At 48.1% G+C, this 22399-nt stretch overlaps 1 protein-coding gene across 6 annotated transcripts in view; it reads left to right on the top strand.

The window, feature by feature from the left end:
• Positions 1-22399, top strand: part of PTPN20 (protein tyrosine phosphatase non-receptor type 20) — a 113676-nt gene that overhangs the window by 88517 nt on the left and 2760 nt on the right. For 3 of the 6 annotated variants that reach the window (XM_084996807.1, XM_084996800.1, XM_084996798.1), the window contains one exon: positions 4149-4367. The exons of 1 other annotated variant lie outside the window; for it this stretch is intronic. In XM_084996807.1, coding sequence (XP_084852933.1) covers positions 4149-4172 — 24 coding nt within the window. In that variant the 3' untranslated portion in view covers positions 4173-4367. Of the gene's footprint in view, positions 1-4148; positions 4368-22399 lie in introns of those variants that run through there. 2 more of the 6 variants (XR_014827771.1, XM_084996806.1) reach the window with 1 other exon arrangement.

The raw sequence follows: 22399 nt of genomic DNA, 5'->3' as shown, positions 1-22399 counted from the left end.
ACTCGCAGGATGCAGGTGGTCCCACCTGTTTACACGCAGCCCCACAGCCTCCCGGGAGCATGGCTCTTAGACTAAAGTGCTTTTCAAAACCATCAGTCCCATGAGTCTGAGAAAAAAAAAAAAAAAGGCCACATGAATTGTGAAAACAAAAACCAAAAATCAAAAACCACCTCCACACTCCCTTTTCCTCTCCTTGGGAGGACTGTCTTTATTAAAGTTTCCTTGGTATCTAAAGCTGTGGGAAGTGCCGTAGTTCAGAAAACTGTAACTGTTTAACCCAGAGTCAAACTCGTTTGTTCTGTATAATGCCTATTAGCACCCTGGGAAGCTTGTGTCCCCTGTAATATGTTATCAGGAACATCAGCTAAAATATCATGTTTCCCAGAGGCTTCTGTTCTCATTTAAATATGTTGCCAAGATGTGACACATTGGTACTTGGACACACATACATTATTCTGGAGGAACGCATCAGAATGCAGTCTCAGAGCATCCATGTTCAGCAGAGAGGATGCCTCCACCCTCTGTTCCTGCAGCTGAACCAGATAGGAAGACGGGAGGGATGGATACAGATGAAGGCAGCAGAGGAAGAGCTTGGGGTTGGGGACTGTAAACTCCGCAGAGCCCAGCCTGAAAGAGGGCAACTAAGATGTTTTCAGAAACAGCACTGTAAACGGGACATTAAATGAAAGCTGGTTTTCGATGGGTGGAACTGGGGGAGAAAGGGCTCCAGGTGAAGGGAAGGATGGGAGTAAACACAGGATTCAGCAGAGTTCAGAAGTACAGGGGAGCCTGAGGTGAAAAATACAGATTTGAAATCAGGGCATTAGGTGTGTCAGGTCAGCCTAAGCAGTGTGGGGTGGATGGCAATGTGCAAAGCAGTGGTGCTCACGTTTCCTGTTTTCATACACCTGAAGGATATGGCATGTGCCTCTGGGGCTCGGGCTCACTGACGTAGTCACTTTTACCTGGGGAGGTAAGAGGAGGGCAGGAGTGGAGCACTCTCCTCTTCAGTCTTGGAAATGTCCCTTCAGTGACTCTCATAGACTCCTGTATTAGCCATGGCTTTTATTTTCTGTATTCTGATGACAATTTGGGGCTTTGCTCCTCATCCCAGGACAAGCCAGTTCCTGAAGATAATAAATAACTCACCTGAGGGTGTGCTTTTCAACTGCAAACCAACCAATCCAGAGCCTACACCCCAACCACCTCCTTTATTGGCTCTCACACTTTGGGCCACTATCCAACTGCCCCAACCACCTGGGCCCATGTGCCCAAGAACTAATTGAAATTATTCAAACTAGCCAATCCTAAGCAGCTCATTGCCCAGTCATTCCCATGGAAACCACAATAAAGGCTTTGCCCAGGTTTTCCCCTCTTCCTCTGCCTCCTGACTAACCCTGGTGCTTCCCCTTGTGGCCCTACATGGCAGGCTGTGCCTCCTGATTCTGGGAATCTGTGCATATAACAACTTCTTCTTTCATGACAATCATCTTCATGTCTGATTATCTTATACCTGATTAAAACAAATCCTAATTACCCTTACAACAGCCCCTATGGGTAGGCTGACCAGAACAGTCCTGCTTGACACCTGTTACCATACATAATTATTAATGACACTTCTTTCATTCTCCAGAGTGTCCCAGTTTGGATGATACATTTCTGTTGTTGTTGTTGTTTGTTTTTTTCTTTCTTTTCTTTTCTTTTTTTTTTTGGAAATTCCCAGGCTAGGGGTCAAATCAGAGCTGCAACTGCCAGCCACAACCACAGCAACACCAGATCCAAGACACATCTGCAGCATACAGTGCAGCTCATGGCTGTTTTTTTTTTTTTTGTTGTTGTTGTTGTTGTTTGTTTTTTTCCCAATCGAGTTATCCTATTATTGAGTTGTAGGAACTCTTTATATTTTAGATACAAGCCCTTTACCACATATAAGATTTGAAAATAGTTTATCCCATTCAGAGAGTTGTCTTTTCCCTTTCTTGATGATATCTTTTGAAGCACAAAAATTTTTAATTTTTTTTTCTTTTTTACAGCCTCACCTGCAGTATATGGAAGTTCCTAGGTGAGGGGTCAAATTGCAGCTGTAGGCCTGCACCACAGCCACAGCAACACTGGGTCCAAGTTGTGTCTGTGACCTATGCCTCAGCTTGCAGCAATGCTGAATCCCCAACCCACCGAGTGAGGCCAGGGATCAAACCCACATTCTCATGGAGACTATGTCAGTTTCTTAACCTGCTGAGCCACAATGGGAACTCTTGGATGATAAGTTTTAAAGGACTGTAACTCCCTGTTGAGAATCACAAGTGAAATGTAGCAGGAGAGGAGGGTCAAGGGCAGAATCCTGGATATTTATGGGAAAGAAACTGAGGATTGATATGAAGTAGGGGGGAGAGCCTACACTTGTCACATCAGAGAAACTGAGGCTTGAGAAGTCACAAAAGTAACAAGAGAAGGCAAAGGGAATGAGAACCACAAAGGAGCCACTGCACCTGGTCTTCAGCGGGTGTGGATAGTGGGTGCACATGCCTGCGGGGGGCAAGGGCAGATGGAAGGCAAGGTGGGAAGTGGTGATGTCACAGTTCACTCCTCAGCTTTATAATTATGAAGAGAAGCAGGGGAGTTCCTTTGTGGGGTAGTGGGTTAAGGATCAGGCGTTGTCACTGCAGTGGCTTCAGTTGCTGCTGTGGCTCTGATACGGTCCCTGGCCCAGGAACTTCATGTGTTGTGGGCATGGCCAAAATAAAAAGAGAAGCAAGAAAGGAGATGTGGCAGCAACATGAGAGGCAACAAGCCTAAGGACATGGTTTATTTTAAGTGGAGGAGTTTTGATGAGTTTTACGGAGGAAGAGACATCATAAGACAGAAAACACATGTTGAAAGAATAGTCTCTTCTACAAACAGTGTTGGGAAAACCAGATATCCACACACAAAAGTGAAACTGGGCCCCAGCTTTACATCATAAACAAAAATCAACTCAAAATGGATTAAATACTTTCATGTAAGACCTGCAGCCATAAAGCTCCTCACAGAAAACACAGTGTGGGGGACTTCTTGACATGGGTCTTGGCAGTGATTTCTTGGATTTGATACCAAAAGCACAGGAAACAAAACCAAAAAATAGACAAGTGGGACTATAGCCACCTAAAAAGGAAAGGAAATGGCAAACAGCACAGTGAAAAGGCATCCTGTGAAATGGGGGAAAAGATCAAAACCACAGTGGGAACCACCTCTTGCTCGTTAGGATGGCAGTGATCAAGGACAAAGGATAAGTGTTGGCAAAAATGTGGAGAAATTGGAACCTTTAGACACTGATGGTGAGAATGTAGAATGGTGTGGCCACTGTGGAAAACAGTATGGAGCCTCCTCAAAAATATTAAAAAGTAAAAACTGTAATTGTAATGTATACATGTAAGGATAACCTGACCCCCTTGCTGTACAGTGGGAAAATAAAAAAAAAAAAAAAAGAAAAAAAATTAAAAAGTAGAAATACTATTTGATCCAGCAAGCCCATGTCTGGCTATATATCCAAAAAAATTTGAAATCAGGATCTCTAAGATGTGCCTGCATCCCCAAGTTCATATAGCATTATTCATGATAGTCATGATATGAAAACAAACCAAATCTGCCAGCAGATGAACAGGAATACATACAGGTATATATACATATATGTATTTACACACACACACACACACATGTATATATATATATATGTATGTCTGTGTATATGTATGAATCTTTAAAGAGGGATATCCTGCCTTTTATGGCAGCATGGATAAACCTAGAGGAGATTACGCCAAAGGAAACAAACCAGTCACAGAAGAACAAATACTGCATGATCCCACTTATATGAGCTATCAAAAATAGTCACCCTCATAGAAGTAGAGAATAGGGCTGGGGTCTATGGGGGACAAGGAATTATTTTTTAATGGGTATAGAATCTAAATGCAAGATAATAAATTCCAAAGATTTTGTTATACAATCAGTTTCTATAGTAAATAAGTACCACAGTCTTTAAAATATGTTAAGAGGATTGATCTCAAGTTGTGGTCAACATGAAAATTTCATGGGTCTATGCAAATGTCCAAACTCAATACGATGTATAAATTAAGTATGTGCATGTTTTTGTGTATCAATTATACCTCAATAAGGCCCCCCAAATAAAAAGAAGTTAGAAGACAGAGAAATGGAAAGAGGTCAAGAAAGAATCAGGAAGGCGAAGGATCCAGCGTCCAGGGGGAAAAGTTTGTCTTGAAAAGAGGAAGCCTATTTCGAAATAAAGACCCCCTGGAGGGAGAGAGAGACATTCTGAGGCAAAGGGGAGAGAAGGTGAGAAGATCATTATCAGATGAAATAAATCCTCAGTACATTATGTAGCGCATTTGTCTGCTGGAGTTCAGGAAGTGGGGGTGGGTTTGTGGACTTGGGGAGGAGGAAGATTGGGAACAGCTGCTGGGGGATCTGCTGCAAGGCCAGCAAGGGATGAAGAACTGGGTTGTGTGGCCTTGAGGGGCCAGTGGAGGTTAGCGAGGACCGGCTTGTCAGAGAGCCAAGGCACATGGTTCCGCAGCCCCCGCTTCACGCTGCACGGGGGAGGGGAGAGGGGAGGCCAGGTGCCGGAGCCTGGCAAGGCAGGGATGGAAAGTTGTCAGCAGGACCAGGGACTTGGAGCTGTATGTGAGAACAGGGTTCAAAATGATTTGGGGAGGAACTTGCCTGATGAGAAAATGGGTGAACGCTATGGGGATCAAGAGCAGGTGAACAGGGACTGGGGAGACAGAACGTGGGCAGACTATGGTCAATGAGGACAACGTCAGAGGGGCTGGAGGTGGAGCGATTCTTGACATTCTTTGCTCACACGAGTTTCCTCTTCCCCAAGGGTCCCTCTCAGGCTAACTTCATTCTATGAAAGTGCACGCGTTGCTAGCACGGGGAACTATAAAGTCACTTATGATGGAGCATGATAATGTGAGAAAAAAGAATGTATGCATGTATGTATAACTGGGTCACCATCCTGTACAGCAGAAAACTGACAAAACACTGTGAACCAGGTATAATGGAAAAAAATAAAAATCATTATAAAAAGTAAAAAAAAAAAAAAAAGAAGTGCAGGCAGCCTTCACTTTGCCCAGGTTTGGTATGCATAAATGTCAGTTCCCCTGCTTTCTAAATTTGTCCTTTTCTTTATTTTTCAGATGTGTTGGTTTTGAAACCAAACGGGACCCTTTAGGACCCTCTCAGATATAAGAGCCCTCCCTCCCCCCGCAACAATGTCCCCATCTCTTGAAGCAAAAGGCTTTGGTTCATGCCTTCCCTGCATCTCAAAAGGCTAGCTCAGGAGTTATTGATTGGGAAAATGTGAACACGTAGTCAGAATGAATACCTGTTGGGCTAGGAAACTGGCAATAATTTAAACAATAGATCAGCCATATAGCATGGAGTCTATAATGTATGTCAGAAACTGTAATGCACTTCTGATTATAAGAATGAGAGGTAATATTTTATATCTAAGGGTAGCAGGCAAAACTGACTTCAGACAAAAATAAATTAAGAACACATGATAGAGCATGATAATGTGCAATAATAGAATGTGTACATGTATGTGTAACTGGGTCACCATGCTGTACAGTGGAAAAAAATTGTATTGGGGAAATAACTATTAAAAATAATAATAATAAGTTAAAAAAAAAAGAATAAGGGCTCTATGGCTGGGTGGTTAAGTCTGGCAAGGTCCTTGTCACACTTTGGAGGGGGGATAGAGATGATGGGTAAGTTAGATTATTCTTGGCTCAGAGGAAAAGTTAAAGGCAGGGCTGTAGGTTAGAAAGGTCAGGGTAGCAACAAGAACAGAAAAACATAATTACTTCAAAACCAGAAAAGAAGCAAAAATTGCCTGTGCTGGAAGAACAATTTTTGGGGTAATGTGGGACAATACCTATTCTTAAAGGAAAAATCTGCAATTCTGAGTTGTGTGTACTTCAATAATGTAGCCCTGGAATAGCAAAAACAATATTGTCTCAACATGCGTAAAGCAAAACCCAACAGCATTAAAAGAACTTACAAAGCTATAATCATAGTGGGAGGTCTTAATTTACTTCAATATAATATAATATAATATAATATAATATAATATAATATAATATAATATAATATAATATAATATAATGGCTCAGCGTTTGTTGTGGCTCAGTGGTAACAAACTGGCTAGTATCCATGAGGATTCGGGTTCAATCCCTGGCCCCACTGAGTGGGTTAAGGATCTGTTGTTGCCATGAACTGTGGTGTAGGTTGCAGATGCGGCTTATATCCTACATTGCTGTGACTGTGGTGTAGGCCGGCAGCTGTAGCTTCGATTTGACGCCTAGCCTGGGAACCTCCATATGCTGTGAGTGGAGCACTAAAAAGACAATAATAATAATATAATATAATTTACTTCTATATATAAAACAATAAGTAGGGAATAGAGAATCCAAATAACATCCTCTTGCTGGATCTGATGAGTACACCTTGGGATCATCAGGGCAATTTTCTTAAAATCTGTTGTACATCCAGGCTGGTGCTTCTTTCTGATGGTGATAGCTTCATCGGTCATAGAAGACAAAAACCATTGTCCTTAAAAACCTAAGAAGTAATCGCAATGACATGAAGTAACTAGAAACCCCCTGGGTGGCATGCTCAGTGCCATGTTCTGTGTTAGTGCTCTGAGCCTCAGGATCCCCATCTGGAAAATGGGTGTGGGGACTACTGTGTGGTCTACTTCCTGGGAATATGGTCTGGCACAGGGATGGGGAGGAGGTGAAGGGGCTTTGAGCGTGTGAATCGCCAGCCATACACCTGCGTCCTCATGCTGTGAGGTGTCCTTGTGGATTTGGACCAGAATGCTCCTGGATTCAGAATAGGTAAGTCGTGGCTGGGTTAGTTAGACAGGGAGCAGATTAAATCTGCTGTATGAAGAGTTTGAAACTCTTCCTTTCCTTTGGGAGGAAAGTCTGGTCTGAACAGGGAGCTAATATTGTCCTGGAAATGAGGGAATTGGGAGTGTCCAGGTCATCAGAGTTCAGCTAATTAAGGCTGGGCTTAGTCAGCCTCACAGGGAGCCTGGGAGCCTGATAGCTGGAGGCCAGTGGACTTGCTGCTATCATCCCATGGACCTAGAGACCTGGAGGCTTGGCTGGGGGACACTAAGGCCCTCCATCCTGGGTGCATGCTCAGACCCACCGACAGGTGGAACAAGTTACTCCTGAGAGCTGGTTCAGGGACCCTGGCCCAGGCTGTCAACCCCACCACAACCAAGGCCTGATGGTTTGCAATGAAGAGAGGAAGGATACTTCCCAGGAAAGGAAGGTTCTGGAAGCAAAAGGAACGGGGTCTTGTTCATTATCTATTGCTGTGTAGCAAGCCACAAATACAGTGACTTAACACCCAATTGTCATGTCACAGTTCTATAGGTCAGAGAGCAAGGTAGGCTCCACTGGGTCATCTTTCTAGGGTCCTGAGAGATTGAAATCGCTGGGCCAGGATCTTATCTGGGGCCTCTGGGGGACATCTGCTGCTAAGCTCCCTCAGGTTGCTGGCAGGATTCAGATCCTCATGGTTCAGGGCCCACAGTCCCCACTTTCTCTAGGGACTTCTTTTAGCTCCTAGTAACTACCCTCAGGTCCTGGCCCCCTTCCCCTCTACCTCAGCAAAGGCCTCCCAGGACCCAAGCCCCTCATATGTCGGACCTCTTCAATTACCTTGTCTCCTACCAGCCAGAGAAAACCCCTGTATTTAGAGGTTTTGGTGATTAGGTTAGGTTTGATAAGGCCCCTCCAAAACTCTTCCTGTCTTTTTTTTTTTTCTTTTCCTTTTTGGCTGTGCCCATGGCATGCAGAAATTCCTAGGCCTGGGAGTGAACCTGCACCACAACAGTGACCTGAGCTGCTGTGGTAACAGTGCCAGATCCTCAACCCAATGAGCTACAAGAGAACTCCAGGTCTTCCCATCTTAATGTCACCTGATTAGTAGCCTGAATGTCATCTGCAAAGTCCCTTTGCCATATAAGTAACTTTGTCAAGGGAGTAACAGCTCATCCTATTAACAAGTCTTACCCACACTCATGGGAAGGAGGCGGTCCAAGGGCAAGAGTCTTCAGGGGTCACCTTGGCCTTCTACCCCTACCACAGGGCATGGGAAACGCTGTCAGGATAGGCCTAGGAAGAATTTCCTGGTCCCCAGGGAGATGGGGAATTTGACAGGGTATTCTCACCACACTGGGAGTCCGGGAGAGCATGGACCTTAATAACCACTGATCTGTGCTCACCATTTCTAGTTATATCAATTACTCCAAGTCACCCAACCTACTGGCTAAAAGGCCAGCGTTGGTTTAGCTCAGGACACTGCATTGAGGGCTGGGGTAGGACTCAGCAGGGAGGCACCAGCTGGGACAGCTCGACTAAGGGCTGAGGGTCTGCTTCTAAGATCTTCACTTCTAAGGGTCTCACTTTATGGCTGGTGGTGGAAGCTGGCTGATGGCGGGGGCTTGGCTGGAGCTGAAGGCCTCTCCACGAAGCTCCTCTCATGGGCTTCCTCACTGAATGGTGACTGAGTTCCAAGAACAAGGTCCCAAGAAATGGGAAGTGGAGGCTGCCAGTTCCTTACAGCCCACCCTTAGGAACTGGCACATTGTCACTTCTGCTGTGTTTTCTTGGCCAGGCAGTCCCAGGCCCAGATTCAAAGAGAGAGTACAAACCCTGCCTCTTGGTGCAGGAAATGTTAAGGAATTTGGGAAATGAAGAGTGTTTCCCAACAGAGAACTGCCACCTATTCTCTGTGACCTTGCTAAAGACTCTGAACCTCATCTAGAAAGTAGGACAGGGAGTTCCCGTCATGACTCAGTGGAAACGAATCTGAGTAGTATCCATGAGGACACAGGTTCAATCTCTGGCCTCGCTCATTGGGTTAAGAATCCGGCACTGCCGTGAGCAGAAGCTACAGCTCCGATTCAATTCAACCCCTAGCCTGGGAACTTTCATATGCCATGGGTGCAGCCCTAAAAATCAAAAGAAAAAAAAAAGAAAGAAAGAAAGTAGGAGGCTTTCCTCCCTTACTGTGAGGGAGGCTAAAGTAGGTAGAATCCCAGTCTGGGAGCCTGGCCTATGCAGGGGTCTCAGAGGTGAGTTCTCTGTACTTTGCAGGGTTGGGAGCCAGTGCACCTGAGCTGAGGGACATCAGGAGAGGAGGGGCTTGGCCAGCATCAGCCAGGGGAGACCCCATAGCCCACCTGAAACATGCTCCCAGAGCCCATCTTGGAGAGCCAGGTCCTGAGATCTCTGTGGTGAGATGGCAGATCAGGACACCAAGGGGCTGCCCTGGGGCAGTGGCATAGGAGGGGACTGGGGGAATGCCTTCCACTCTTTAGCCAGCAGGATAGGCAGACAACAGACTTGGGGGTCCTGGTGGGGCTGGGGCAGCGGGAGCTGGGCAAGGGTGTCTCCCTACAACTTTGGGTGGTGGCTGGGTGCCTCCCTGAGTTCACTGTGACCAAGGCAGATTGCTGTTGGGGCTGTTCATACCTGGTCTAGAGAACAGCCAACAGCCATCCCAGTGCTAGAGCTGGAGCCCCGGAGTGGGTCCTGTTCTTGCCAGTAAGGGCAAAGGTCAAGGGTTTCTGTGACTAGGGGTGATCGCCCCACCTCCCATTCAATGGGTGGAAGCTGATGCCATCAGATCTGTTCTCCAGGTGGACAGGCTACAGGGTCCTGGTTCTCCAGAGGCAGCACACTACACTCTAGTGGCAGGCTGGGAAGTGGTGGGCTCTCCAGCCTCCAAACAGAGCCTGACTTAGGGTTTGCCATCACACCATGCTGTTTGGGAGAGCAGCACACCAAGCTGGACTTCAGTGTGGAAAGGAGAAAAGAAGCTTTGGTTGAGTCTTCTTTTTGTGCCAGACATTGTGCCAAGCATGTCCTATGATCCAATTCCCTATTTAACAGCAGGGAAATTGGGGCTCAGAAAGGCAAAGGAGGATCTCCCTGGTGGCCTAGTAGTTAAGGATCCAGTGTTGTTGCTGGTGTGGCACGGGTTTGATTCTTGGCTCCAGAATTTCTGCATGCTTCAGGTGTAGCCAAAAACAAAAAACAAAAAAACGAAAAGGAGAGGCCCAGGTTAGTTATCTACGGCTGCATAGCAAATTACTCCAAAATTGGTGGCTAAACAACAGCTATCACCTCAGTTTCTCTGGGACAGGAATCCAGGTGTGGCTTAGCTGGTCTCCCAGCTGAGTCCCTCGCAGGCTCCAACCAGGTGTCAACTGGGGCTGTGGTCTCATCTTGAGGCTCAACTGGAGAGGGTCTGCTTTCAGGCTTGCTCAGTGATTCTGGTGCCATTCAGTTACTTACTGCTTGTTGGCTGAAGCCTCTCTTGTGAGGAGGTTCCTTGTCACATGGACCCTACTGGGCAGCTCACAGCATGGCAGCTGGCTTCCTTCAAAGCATGTGAGAGAGAAAGAAAGAGAGGGCATGTGGATGAAACCCGGAGTCTTTTTTTTTTTTTTTTTTTTTATAACTTAATCTTGGAAGTGACATTGCATGACTTTGCCATATTCTATTCATTAGAAGCAAGTCACTAGGGGCAGCTCACATTCAATTTGTGGGATTGCACAAGACTGGGGGAGGTGGGGCCACACCCAGAATACCAGGGAGCAGAACTAGGATTTGACCCCATTTGTCTCTGCCTACAGCATCTGTGCCATAAGCCCCACCCACCACACACACTCGGACCATACACACATCACAATACTGCGCACACACACACACATACTCAGAGACACACAACACACACACACACACACACACACACACACTCACATTCCATTTCTGGGAGGAGGCTGAGGACAGGGTGGGTTCAACAATGATTATTGAGAATTGGTGTTCTGGTGTCACTTAGAAAATCATCATAGGACCAAAAATAAAATTATGGGCCAAGCTGATTCTGTTTCAAATAAAACAGATTTGAGTTCAAGAAGGAACTTACAGGATCCACAGCAACTGTTTTAGAAAATGGAATAATTTGTGGCATTCAGAGGAGTGGAGGGATCAGCCGTGCAGCCCGGAATTTGGAGTCCCTGGCTGGCTGGGTGGGCTTGGAGAAGTCACCCTTTCTGTGTGATGGTGACACCTACCTCACGCTTGAAGCCTGGCAGAACTAGACCCTTAGCAAAGGTGACCTCATCCTGTTTCCTTTTCAGACAATTTGGCTGTCCTCACACAGTCACAGAATTGGTTTTTGGAAGGAGAAAGAAAGCACTGTTTTACAGCTCTTGATGGTCGCTCTAAGGCGAGACCCAGCCTGGAGGAGGCTGGGAAATGTCTGTGTGCGTGTGCAATTGTGGGTAGAGGCTGTGGCTAGTGTTCATGGTGGTGTGCATGTGTGTGTATTTGAGTGTGTCTGTGTGAGAGCCATGGGAGAGGAGAGAGAGGACATCCACCCCATAAATGTGCATCCTGGTTCATGGTACCAATTGCATCCACTAGGTGGCGATGCCTGCCTGTGCAGCTGCAGGTCAGTGCCAGAGCCAAGTGCATCCAGGGAGGCGGGCTCCTCCATCGACTCCCACCCACCCATTCTCAGTAGCCAAACCTGTGCCCCTGCCTTATTCTGGGTCAGAAGTCTGTGCCCAACAGATTAGCCTCAGCTGGAAATTGCTTCCATCAGACCCAAATCCTATTTGAGGATGGGTTTAATATTCCATGTCCCAGTGCTGCACTTGCTAATTCAGGAAGGAAGAGAAGCCTTCATTTGCCTCATGCAAAGCATGTTACACATTACTGCTTTGGATTTTCACAACCACCTGTCAAGGGAGGAAACTGAGGTTCAGAGAGATTCGGCAATTGCCCAGGGTCACACAGCCTGAAGGGGAGGAAAACCAGGACTGCCTCCAGAGCCTGCTCTCTTCATGGGCCTCCCCCTAGGCCCAGAGGAGGCTGTGCTGGGCGCAGGGCAGGGGACATGTAGGTACACCAGGGATCATGGACTGAGAGAAGATTGAGGCCAAATGGGGTGGGGCTTCTGAAATTCTGGGCTTTTCTTTGCTCCTTCCCTCTCTGCTGGGGTGGAATTGGCTGGAGGGCTTATGAGCCCAGAGCAGTATGAGCTAGGAGATGAGCATTGATGACCTCTTTTTTTCTTTTTTTTTTTGTCTTTTTAGGGCCAAACCATCAGCATATGGAAGTTCCCAGGCTGAGAGGTGGAATTGGAGCTGCAGCCATCAGCCTATGCCACAGCCATAGCAACGCCAGATCTGAGCCACGTCTGTGACCTACACCACAGCTCAGGGCAATGCCGGATCCTTAACCTACTGAACAACATCAGGGATTGAACCCACATCCTCATGGATGCTAGTTGGGTTCTTAACCCACTGAGCCACAATGGGAACTCCCTGACCTCTTTCTTTAAGGGGCGTCCCAGCTGTCCCAGCATGCCCCTGACACACAATCCTGGAGCCCTGGTCTGAGGCAGGAACTTCCCCAATGGGGTGCATCTGGGCAGACTGGGAGGCAAAGGCAGTGGAGCTAGGAAGGAAGCCCTCAGGGAGTTTGAGGGGAGCTGGTGGAGGGGAGGGGCAGGTGGGAGTATCTTCTGTTCTCCAGAAGGAGCCCTGAGGGCAACGCATCCCTTTGGGGCCAAGTGATCTGGGGAAGGATAGAGTGAGGCCTGACACCCACCATCCTCTTGCCCAAGGCTCTGCATGGAATCTCAGGCCAGGGAAAGGGCTGTCCCAGTGACCATAGTGTACCAGCCCAGGGGCCCTGCAGCTGTGGATGCAGCAGCCACCCCCTACGCATCCTCTGCCACGTCCCAGGGGAGCCCAGCTGGCAGTGCCCGGAGGTGGGGATGGGCTCGCAGCACGAAGATCTGGGGCTCAATCCAGGAGTCCCGTCTGAAAACTACCCTTGGTCTCAATTTTCTCAGTGAACAATAGGAATTTCAAGAAGCTCACTGGGTGTGGGGAGTCAGGGCTGGACTGAGCGATTAATGGAGGTGCCCAGAGGGACCAGAGCCAAGAGATCCTCCCCAGGGAGGGACAGTGTAGGCCCTGGCACAGGCCTCAGGGGCTGATACCCTTTCTTGCCCAGAGCCCTTCACAGTGCATCCTCAGCTGGACTCGTCACCCAAGGGCCAGGGCTTCCGAGTGTCTGTATTCATTTCTTAGGCCTGCTGTAGCCAAGTACCAGAGACAAGGGGGCTTAAACAACAGACATTTATTTTTTCACAGTCCTGAGGGCTGAAAGGCCAAGATCAAGGGGTCTGCAGGGTTGATTCCTCTGAAGGCCTCTTTCCTTGGCTTGTGGGTGGCCGTCTTCTACCTGTGTCCTCACAGCATCTTCTTTCTGTGCATGAATGTGTCTGTGCCCAAATGTCCTCTCCTTATAAGGACACCAGTCATACTGGATTAGGGCCCAATCCAAAGACCTTCGTTTAACTTAATCATATCTTTAGAGGACTTATTTCCAAATACAATCACACTCTGAGGTACTGGGCTTTGGGGCTTCAACATGTGAATTTGGGGGTGACCTGGTTCAGCCCATAACAGCATCCCTTTCAGCTGGCAGGCCTGGAGGGGAGGGTGATGAGACCATAGGGTGACCATGCTCTCCCCTGGCTCAGCTCCTGATTACCATGGAGAGGCCATGGTTAAGGTAAACTGAGGAATGGGATAACGGATGCTATTCTAGTCAGTTCTACTGTGTCAAACATCAGAGTGGACCAGCCTGGGGCTCCTGACCCAGGATGGTTGAAGTAGGGGGACCTTGGTGGCCGGCATGGCTGTACTGGGCACTGGGTCTTTATAGTGATCATGGCTCTGGAATGCATGGAGTCACCTCAGTTATTACTTGTCTGGTTATAGGCTGGCCCACTGCTAAACCTTCTCTAGCATTTCTTTTCTGGTCTCTAAACTCCATGAGAGGGGACATGAGCATTTGAGAGCTCGGAGGCTACCTGGATTTTGTCTTCTGAGCTTGGCAATAGCCTGGGAACAGGACATGATAGTGGGAATCAGGGCTATTGGAAAAATCACAAAAAACATGTGTTTCGGTGATGTTGTAGCCTCGTCAGTCTATAAAAAATTCCAAATGATGTAACAGGAATGCTGTCACAGATCCCAGGCCCAGGCCCTCCAGTCTCCACCTCTGTGCCTGCAAAGGACACTGACTCCTCCAGGCACACAGAGACCTGAACATGGAGAGAAACTCAGATGTGTCTCCGGGACCCTGGAGAGGCATGATGTGGCACTGTCTCTTTTAACTTACTCAGAATTCCACCCAAGATTACTCATAGCCATGAGACATGATCAATGGAATCCTCATGTTTGGCGCAAAATTTCAGTTGATTAGCACATAGGCAACTCATTCATTCATTCAGCTGACATTTGCTGAGTCCTTTCTGAGTGCTCACTGAAGCCCTGTAGCAGCGCTTCTCTCATTGTGGCCACCAGACCAACAGCATCACCATCATTAGGGCTTGAGGTTGGACATGCACATTCTCAGGCTCTGCTCAGGTTCACTCATCAGAAACCCTGGGTGGAGGGGAGTCCCCAGCACTGTGCTTTAACAAGCCCTTATGGCGGGTTAAGTTTGACAGCCACTGCCTGGAAGCTCACCCAGCCCCAGGGATGGAGGACAAAGGGGGTCACAGGGAAATAAAAAGAGACATGAGAGAGCAAGAGGGAAACACAATGCGGTGGGGAGACTGGCAGAGCCAGGTGAGCAAGTTTGTTTTCCTTGAAACATATGGGGAACCACGGATGTCCATGTTGGACATTTGGAAAGATAATTGAGAACTATGTTGAGGGTGGATTGGAAGGGATCCAGGTTAGCATTAGACCAGTTAGGAGGCTGGGGCAGTAATAGCCTGAAAATGATGAGTCTGAATTAGGGAAAGCATGATGGGAAGGGCAGGGGGTGGCTGGATTTGAGAGGAATTAAGCAAATGCGAACTCATTGGTGGAGAAGACATCTCAAATGAGTCCCAGGTTTCTGGCGTGGGGACTGGGTTGTGGTGATGTCATTCTTTGGAGCAAGGAACATGAGTGAGTTTGGAAGAATCAGTAATGAGTTCAGTTTGGGACGGGGTGAGTGTGAGCTACCCTTGGAACCTTCAGATTGAAAGGCAGGACTGGTGCCAGAGGAGATGGGGCTGAAGATGTAGTGAGAGGGGGCTCCCGGGGGGGCGGGTTGTCAGGGATAAGCTGCGTGGGGGTCCAGGCCCGGCCTTATATAAGCACAGCCCCTGAGACCACTTCACGTCATTGAGTTGACTCTGGCTCAGTGATGTGAAAGGGTCCAGGATGTCACGTACAGAGGCTGGAGGCTGGCGGGCAAGGCTCTGCTACTCTGATTGGGTGGGGCCAAGGGGGAGGCGAGGCTTTGAGTGTGAGTTAGAGCAGCAAGGCTGCCAGAGACCCACTCCCCAGGCTCCCTTCATCCTTGGAGGCAGAACTGCTGGAATGAGGGCAAGGGGCCTCCTCAGGCGGCTCAGACCTCACAGAGGTGGTGCCTCTAGAAGAGCCTGAGAGATAATAACTATCAGTTGGTAATTGAGGGGATAACTCTGCCTGCAGAGCAGGGTGAAGGGAGGGAGCAGGGGCATTTGTTTCCTGGTGGCCCTTCATCTGGGTGGCTCCACAGGTCCTGGAGAGAGAGAACCAGAGGAGGGGGCTGCCAAGACTCAAAAGGGGCATTCTGACTTCAGAGCTGTAGCTTCTCCCAGAAGTCCCTCCCCCAGGGATGTCATGAGTGAAGTGAATGAAGCTGGGCTCCATTTGGGGGAAAAAGTAGAAAGTGCCCTTCCCATGGGAGCTGGGTTCTGATGGACGTTGAAAATCTTCTCAACACTGAGATAGGGGTGATTCTGTGACTCATCCTCTAGGCAACTGTACTGGGTATTCATCAGCGAGGTGAACAGGTCATGGCCTTGGTCATGGTGTCATGGACAGGTCACCGGATGCCACTTGTCGGAGAGGACACCTTGAGACAGCCTTCCCTGAGTGGTTGGGGCTGGGGGGAAGGGAAGCTTCAGATTCAATTCCATTTTCCTTTCATTCATCTGCCTTTTTGTTCTGGTTCTGGTTCTTGGGAGGGGAGGCTTTTTATTAAAAGGAAATCAGAGGCTGGGAGGTGAGCATCCTGTGACTAGTGTGAGGCTGAAGAGAGTGGGCACAGGCAACAGCGAAGCCATTCATACAGCCGTGAGGTAAACATGCTAACAAGTGTCAGCACACGATAGAGGGATGGCCCAGGGAAAGTCAGGAGCCGGGAGGCCTGCTAGGGCAGGTGCTGGGCAGACATGCAGATATGCAGGTGTCACAGTTCCCAAATTTGTCACCTATAGTCTGAGGATGCTGACAGAGACCGATGTAGGAAGCAGCAGGCAGAAAGCATGGCATTAGGGTTGGTGTGATGGATGGGTTGCAGTGGGCACAGAAAGTCTGAGCGGAGCTTGGGACAGCTCCCTAGATGTTGTCTGATAATTGATGGATAAATAAAGGAGGGAAGATGCTTCCAGGCTGGGGTGCAGATGTGTCGCGATGTGGAGGTGGCAGAGGCCTCGCGTGGTCTGGAGGAGTTTCCAGTGGTCCAAAGGAGAGGCCAGCAGTGATGGGGATAAGCTGGGGTGAAAGCAAGGGCTGAGCCAAGGGGATTTGCAGGGTGCCCTGGGGGGCTTTGCTCGACTTGGTCGGAGACAAGAACCCTTAAATGATTTTATGCAGGGAAGTGGCACCATGTGCATTTTAGCAAGATTGTTTCAGTAGCAGAGATTTGGATGATGTGTGATGAAGTTACGTCTAGGTCAGTGGAAATGGGATGGGAGAGGAAGAGATGGCCAGAGAGATAGGAGGTAGGGCCAGCAGGACTCTGGAGCTGAATGGGGAAAGTGCCTCCTCCTGTGAATCAACTGGCTTGGAAGGTTAGAGTCCTTTGCCTGCCTCAGCTAAGGCTTGGGGGCAGGTGTTAGTCAGTGAGTGAGTTGCCCAAAGTCACAGTGTTGGAAGTAGAGCTGCGACTCCAACCTGGCTCTCACTGACCCCAGGAATCATGAAGTTTTCCTCGCATTCTATAGTCCTCCTCAGGTTCCAGCACTAAAATGCAGCTTCACACACACACACACACACACACACACACACACACACACACACACACACACACACACACTACATTTAATACATTGGATAGTTAACTCTGTTTGAATCCAGAGACCCATCAGTGATGGACTTGGTTGAGGGGACAGCTCATGACCACAGAAACACCCAGCACAGACCTGTCTCCCTGTGGCCACAGGAAGCCAGCCCCATGGGCCCAGGGAGCACCTCCTAGCAGGGAAAGGTGAGAGGCAGGGTCATGTTCTCAAGCCTCTGAGGAGGCTGCAGATGGGCTTCCAGGCGGAAGGACGTGGCAGAGTTTGTGTGGGTAAGTGATCGTGAACCCATCTCCATTTCCTCAACTGTAAGGCAGAAGGATAACCTGAGAATACCAACCTCGTGGAGTTGCTGTGGGTGTGACCTGGGAAGGATTAGGCACATGGCTGGCCCTGTCCAGCACCACAGGTGCTCCCCGAGCGACAGGTTTCATCAGCATCAGCAGTGGCGGCCGCCACCTTATCTCAGCATCCCTGTCATCAGCATCACCACCGTCATTAACCTCCCCACCTCCTTGGTTCTGCAGCCTGGCCAGGCTGGCCGTGCCTGCTCTCCCTGTACACAGGGGACCGTGACTGGGGGGGAATGATAATGAATACAAATCGCTCCCCGGACACCGGAGAGGCTGTCGTTAGCATCTCCATCTCTCGGCACTAACTGTCCTCATTACCTCCTGAGCAGCTGCTGTCAGCGCAAGAACACAGGGCTTGATGAAGACAGATGATGGTCTGCTTGGCGGGGCCTTCGCCTGGGGTAATGGTGTGCAAAAGTGGGGCCGAGCATTTAATCAGAACTCTGCTCTCTGCCAGAGCCGAGTAATTGGAGGCAGGTGCTAAGTGCAATTTAAATAAAATGTTGAGTTAATAAGGACAGTCGGCAAGGATGTTACAAGTCCCCTGTCCAAGTTTTCAGCAGGAATTTGAAGGCAACCTGGAGGCCTGAGGATGTATGATTTAGTTTCTTAAGTCTCTCTGCAAAGGTAAGTAGAAGGAATTCTTTGTAAAAAAGCTTATTTATTTTTACTTTTGTGATTTAAAAACAAGATGGTTAGAAGTCCAACAAACAGATCTGTCTGATACTCATGATGGCCCTCGTCATGTTAATATGTGAAGTACTTAGTGTGGGGCTGTTGTGCTCACCTTTGCAGGGAGTGCCCCAGAATGAACACAGTCAAAAGCCAAGGGACATAGACACCTGGCCATGAACAACAGAATCAGGACCCATGTGTACCAAAATATATTTATTTTTTCATTTCTAAAAATTATAGTTGATTTACAGAGTTCCTGTCGTGGCTCAGTGGTTAAAGAACCCGACTCATGTCCATGAGGACGTGGGTTTGATCCCTGGCCTCGCTCAGTGGGTTAAGGATCCGGCATTGCTGTGAGTTGTGACAGGGTTGCAGATGCAGCTTGGATCTGGCATTGCTGTGGCTGTAGTGTAGGCTGGCAGCTACAGTTCCGATTCAACCCCTAGCCTGGGACCCTCCATATGCCATGGGTGCAGCCCTAAAAAGACAAAAAATAATTATATTTGATTTACAATGTTATGCCAATTTCTGCTGTATGGCAAAGTGACCCGGTTGCATTCTTTTTCGCATATTATCTTCCATCATGTTCTGTCATGTGAGGCTGGATATAGTTCCCTGTACTATATACAGCAGGATTTCATCATTCATCCATTCTAAATGTAATAGTTTGCATCTACTCACCCCAAACTCCCAGTCCTTCCCACTACCTCCTCCTTCCTCCTGAAAACCACAGGTCTGTTTGTTCTCCATGGCTGTGAGTCTGTTTCTGTTCTGTAGATAGGTTTATATCTGCCTTATTTGAGATTCCACATATAGGTGATATCATATGGTATTTGTCTTTCTCTTTCTGACTTCCTTCACTTAGTATGAGAATCTCTAGTTGCATCCATGTTGCTGGAAATGGTTTTACTTCATTCTTTTTTATGGCTGAGTAGTATTCCATTGTATATGTACCACATAGGGCCTGCACCCATGGCATAGGGAGGTTCCAGGCTAGGGGTCCAATCAAAGCTGTAGCTGCTGGCCTACACCACAGCCACAGCAACACCAGATCTGAGCTGTGTCTGCAACCTACACCACAGCTCACAGCAATGCCAGATCCTCAATGCACTGAGTGAGGCCGGGGATTGAACCTGTGTCCTCATGAATGCTAGTCCGATTTGTTTCTGCTGAGCCACAACGGGAACTCCATGTACCAAATCTTCTTAATCCATTCATCTGCTGATGGACATTAAGGTTGTTTCCATGTCTTAGCTATTGTGAATAGTGCTGCTATGAACTCAGGGTGCATTTATCTTTTTGAATGAAAGATTTTTCTGGATATATGCTCAGGAGTGGGATTGCTGGATCATATGGTGGTTCTATATTTAGTTTGAGGAGCCTCCATGCTGTTTTCCATAGTGGTTGCACTAATTTACATTTCCCCAATGGTGTAGATCAGTTCCCTTTTCTCCATACCCTCTCTAGCATTTGTTATTTGTAGACTTATTAATGACTGGGTCCCCAAATTTAGAAGCCAGACCTTTCCTCCCACTGTCTGGCCCATGATCCAGCCCATATCTGGACAGGAGCAAGAGGAAGGAGGTAAGGTGTGACCTGTCCACACCTCCTTAGCTCAGAGAGTTAAGCCTTAGATGTTAAAACAACAACAACAACAAAAACCCTGAGGCTCCAAGACTCCTGTCAGTATGGCAGGTGTGTGGGAGCCTAGCTGCAGTGCAGGCAAGGGGCACTGCCCCTCTGCCCAGGGCACTCTCAGTTCCCACCTGCATGACCCCACCTGGTGGCCAACCCCTGCTCTTCCTACAATGACAAGTCACCACTGGTTCACTTTCTCAGTTCCCTGACTTGGTCTCAGGCCTCCAGGGATTCGGTGCCCTCACCTCCTTCCAGCTGGTGCCAGTAGATAAGGCTGCCCATCATCAAGCTGACTATTACCTTCCAAGCCCATCCCTGCCATCCTCACCATTCTACACATAATTGAAAACTCCATTTCCATTTCTGGAACCCACTTGATAGTCCAGGGATTTGACTGTGTTTCCCGAGAGGGCAGGAGTTGGGTCAAGAGGCTTCCCTGGGCCTGAAAAGTCATTAGGGAGGTGGTGGCTGGTAACTAAGTGAGGGTGGGTGCAGGACAGTTCCGGCCACATCTGGGGGGTGGCTGATTTCTGAGGTTCTAGAACAAGTGGTGTTGCTCCTAGAGGAAAGTGCACACTAGAGGAAAGGCACTTTTCTGTTTCGTCCAGAGGAGCTGGAATTGAATCCCAGATCTACTTGTTATTATTAGTGTGGACAAGCCATCTAATCTCTCCAAAGCTCCATCTCTTCACAGACCTGAGTCAACTTCAGTAGAAATTGAATTTATTGGAATAGATCAGGCCAGTGATCTTCAAGGAAGCCTGGTGCACAGGCTTGAAGAATAGGCATGAATCAAGGCAGGCATGTTGCCAAGGCCAAGGTCAGTGGGGAGGGTGGGGTCTAGGCCACTGCTACTGCAATGCTGACACCACTGCTCTGGGCTGCCACCTCAGCCCTTGAACCTTGGTGGAGCTCACTGCTAGATGGAGGAGTGAAGACATGGCCAAGTGGGCACAGAATAAAGAAAGATGAAAGAGCCGTGCCAGCCCCACTCATTTTCTGAAGTGGTGGCTGTGCCCTGCATGTCCCAAAGCCAGCCAAGGCCAAGACCAGCTCTATTAGAGTAAAAGGATGGTCAGAGGCTTGGAAGCTGACAGAGACAATGAGAAGCAGATGAGTGTCAATTCATGTGCTTTCCAGGTGACCCTAGGGATTAAAGATAAGGTCTGTTGAGTTCCAGATGCCCAAAGGCCCTTCCACTAACTTCCTTGCACTAAGTCTCACAGCCCATGGGAAGTCCTCTGATTTTCCCCGAGAAGACCCTGAGGGGCAGGTGCCTAGCCTTACCCACCTGGTTTGAGGTCTGAATGCTTAATACCTAGGTCAGAAGGTAGAGGAAGAGGCTGATTCATTGACTTTTATGTCACAAACCTAAAGGAAGAGGAGGAATTTAGTTACCTGGGCAATTAATTTGGGGATCTTGGGAGATAAAAGGGAGAAAGTCATTTGTCCTTTGCTTTTAATCAGAATTTCCACAAAGCAAAGCTGGAATCTGTTACTGGACATTTTGCTGGCTTGGGAGCCAAGGTTCTAGCCACCCAAACAATAGGATCAAGGCAACAGTTCACACTCAGCTTGTTCTACCAAAGGTGCAAAAAAAATGCCAAGAGCCTAGGGTACTATGGTTTGAAGTCCACCTCCCTTCCTTACCCACTGTGGGCTCTACTTGACTTTGCTTCCGCGCTTCTGTCCAAGTGGAGATCAGGGTCTAGAGCCCAGGGACAGTATGAAAATACAATAAAACCATTCTTGCATTCATCTTGGAACAAAGGTTGGCAAATTTTCTCTATAAAGAGCCAGATAGTGAATAGTTTAGGCTCTGTAGGCCATATGGTCTTTGTTGCAACTTCTCAACTCTGCTGTTGTAGCCTGAAAGCAGCCATAGACAAAACATAAATGAAAGGACCTAGTTGTGTCCCAATAAAACTTTATTGACAAACAGACAGTGGGATGAATTTAGCTTGCAGGGCATAGTTGGTGGAATCTGTCCTAGAGAATGTAGGTGCTTGGAGTTCCCATTGTGGTTCAGGAGTAAAGAACCCGACTAGTATCCATAAGACTCAGGTTCAATCCCTGGCCTTGCTCAGTGGGTTAAAGATCCCATGTTGCCGTGACTGTGGCATAGGCTAGCAGTTGTGGCTCCGATTTGACCTATAGCCTGGGAACTTCCATATGCCATGGGTATAAATACATAAATACATACATACATAAATACATAAATACATACATACATACATACATACACACATACACACATACATAAATAATTACATACATAAAAAAAATAGTAGGTGCTGAATAAAAGTGAGGTCCCTTCTGTCAGAGGAAGCTGGGTTGGGTGATATAGAAGTTGAACAACGTGTTCAGCAAAAGTGGGGCTTGACAACAGGCTGGAGGGAGAGAGGGGAGCTCGGAAGCTCTCTGCAGAAAATTATTGGACTGCACCAATTATTGGGTTGTGTAAAGTATTTCCTCCAACAGACCACACCAGTCACAGGCAGGCCCTGCCTTGAAAGCCCTATCTCCAGCAGGGGTCTAGAAAGAGGCTGGAGTGTCCTGGG

The sequence above is a fragment of the Sus scrofa genome, chromosome 14 (genome assembly GCF_054392235.1).
Source record: "Sus scrofa isolate SSC_HxYL_T2T_F1_AM1 chromosome 14, Sscrofa_HxYL_maternal_Yorkshire_Landrace_v2.0, whole genome shotgun sequence".
NCBI lineage: Eukaryota > Metazoa > Chordata > Mammalia > Artiodactyla > Suidae > Sus > Sus scrofa.
This window is presented reverse-complemented; position numbering and strand designations above follow the sequence as displayed.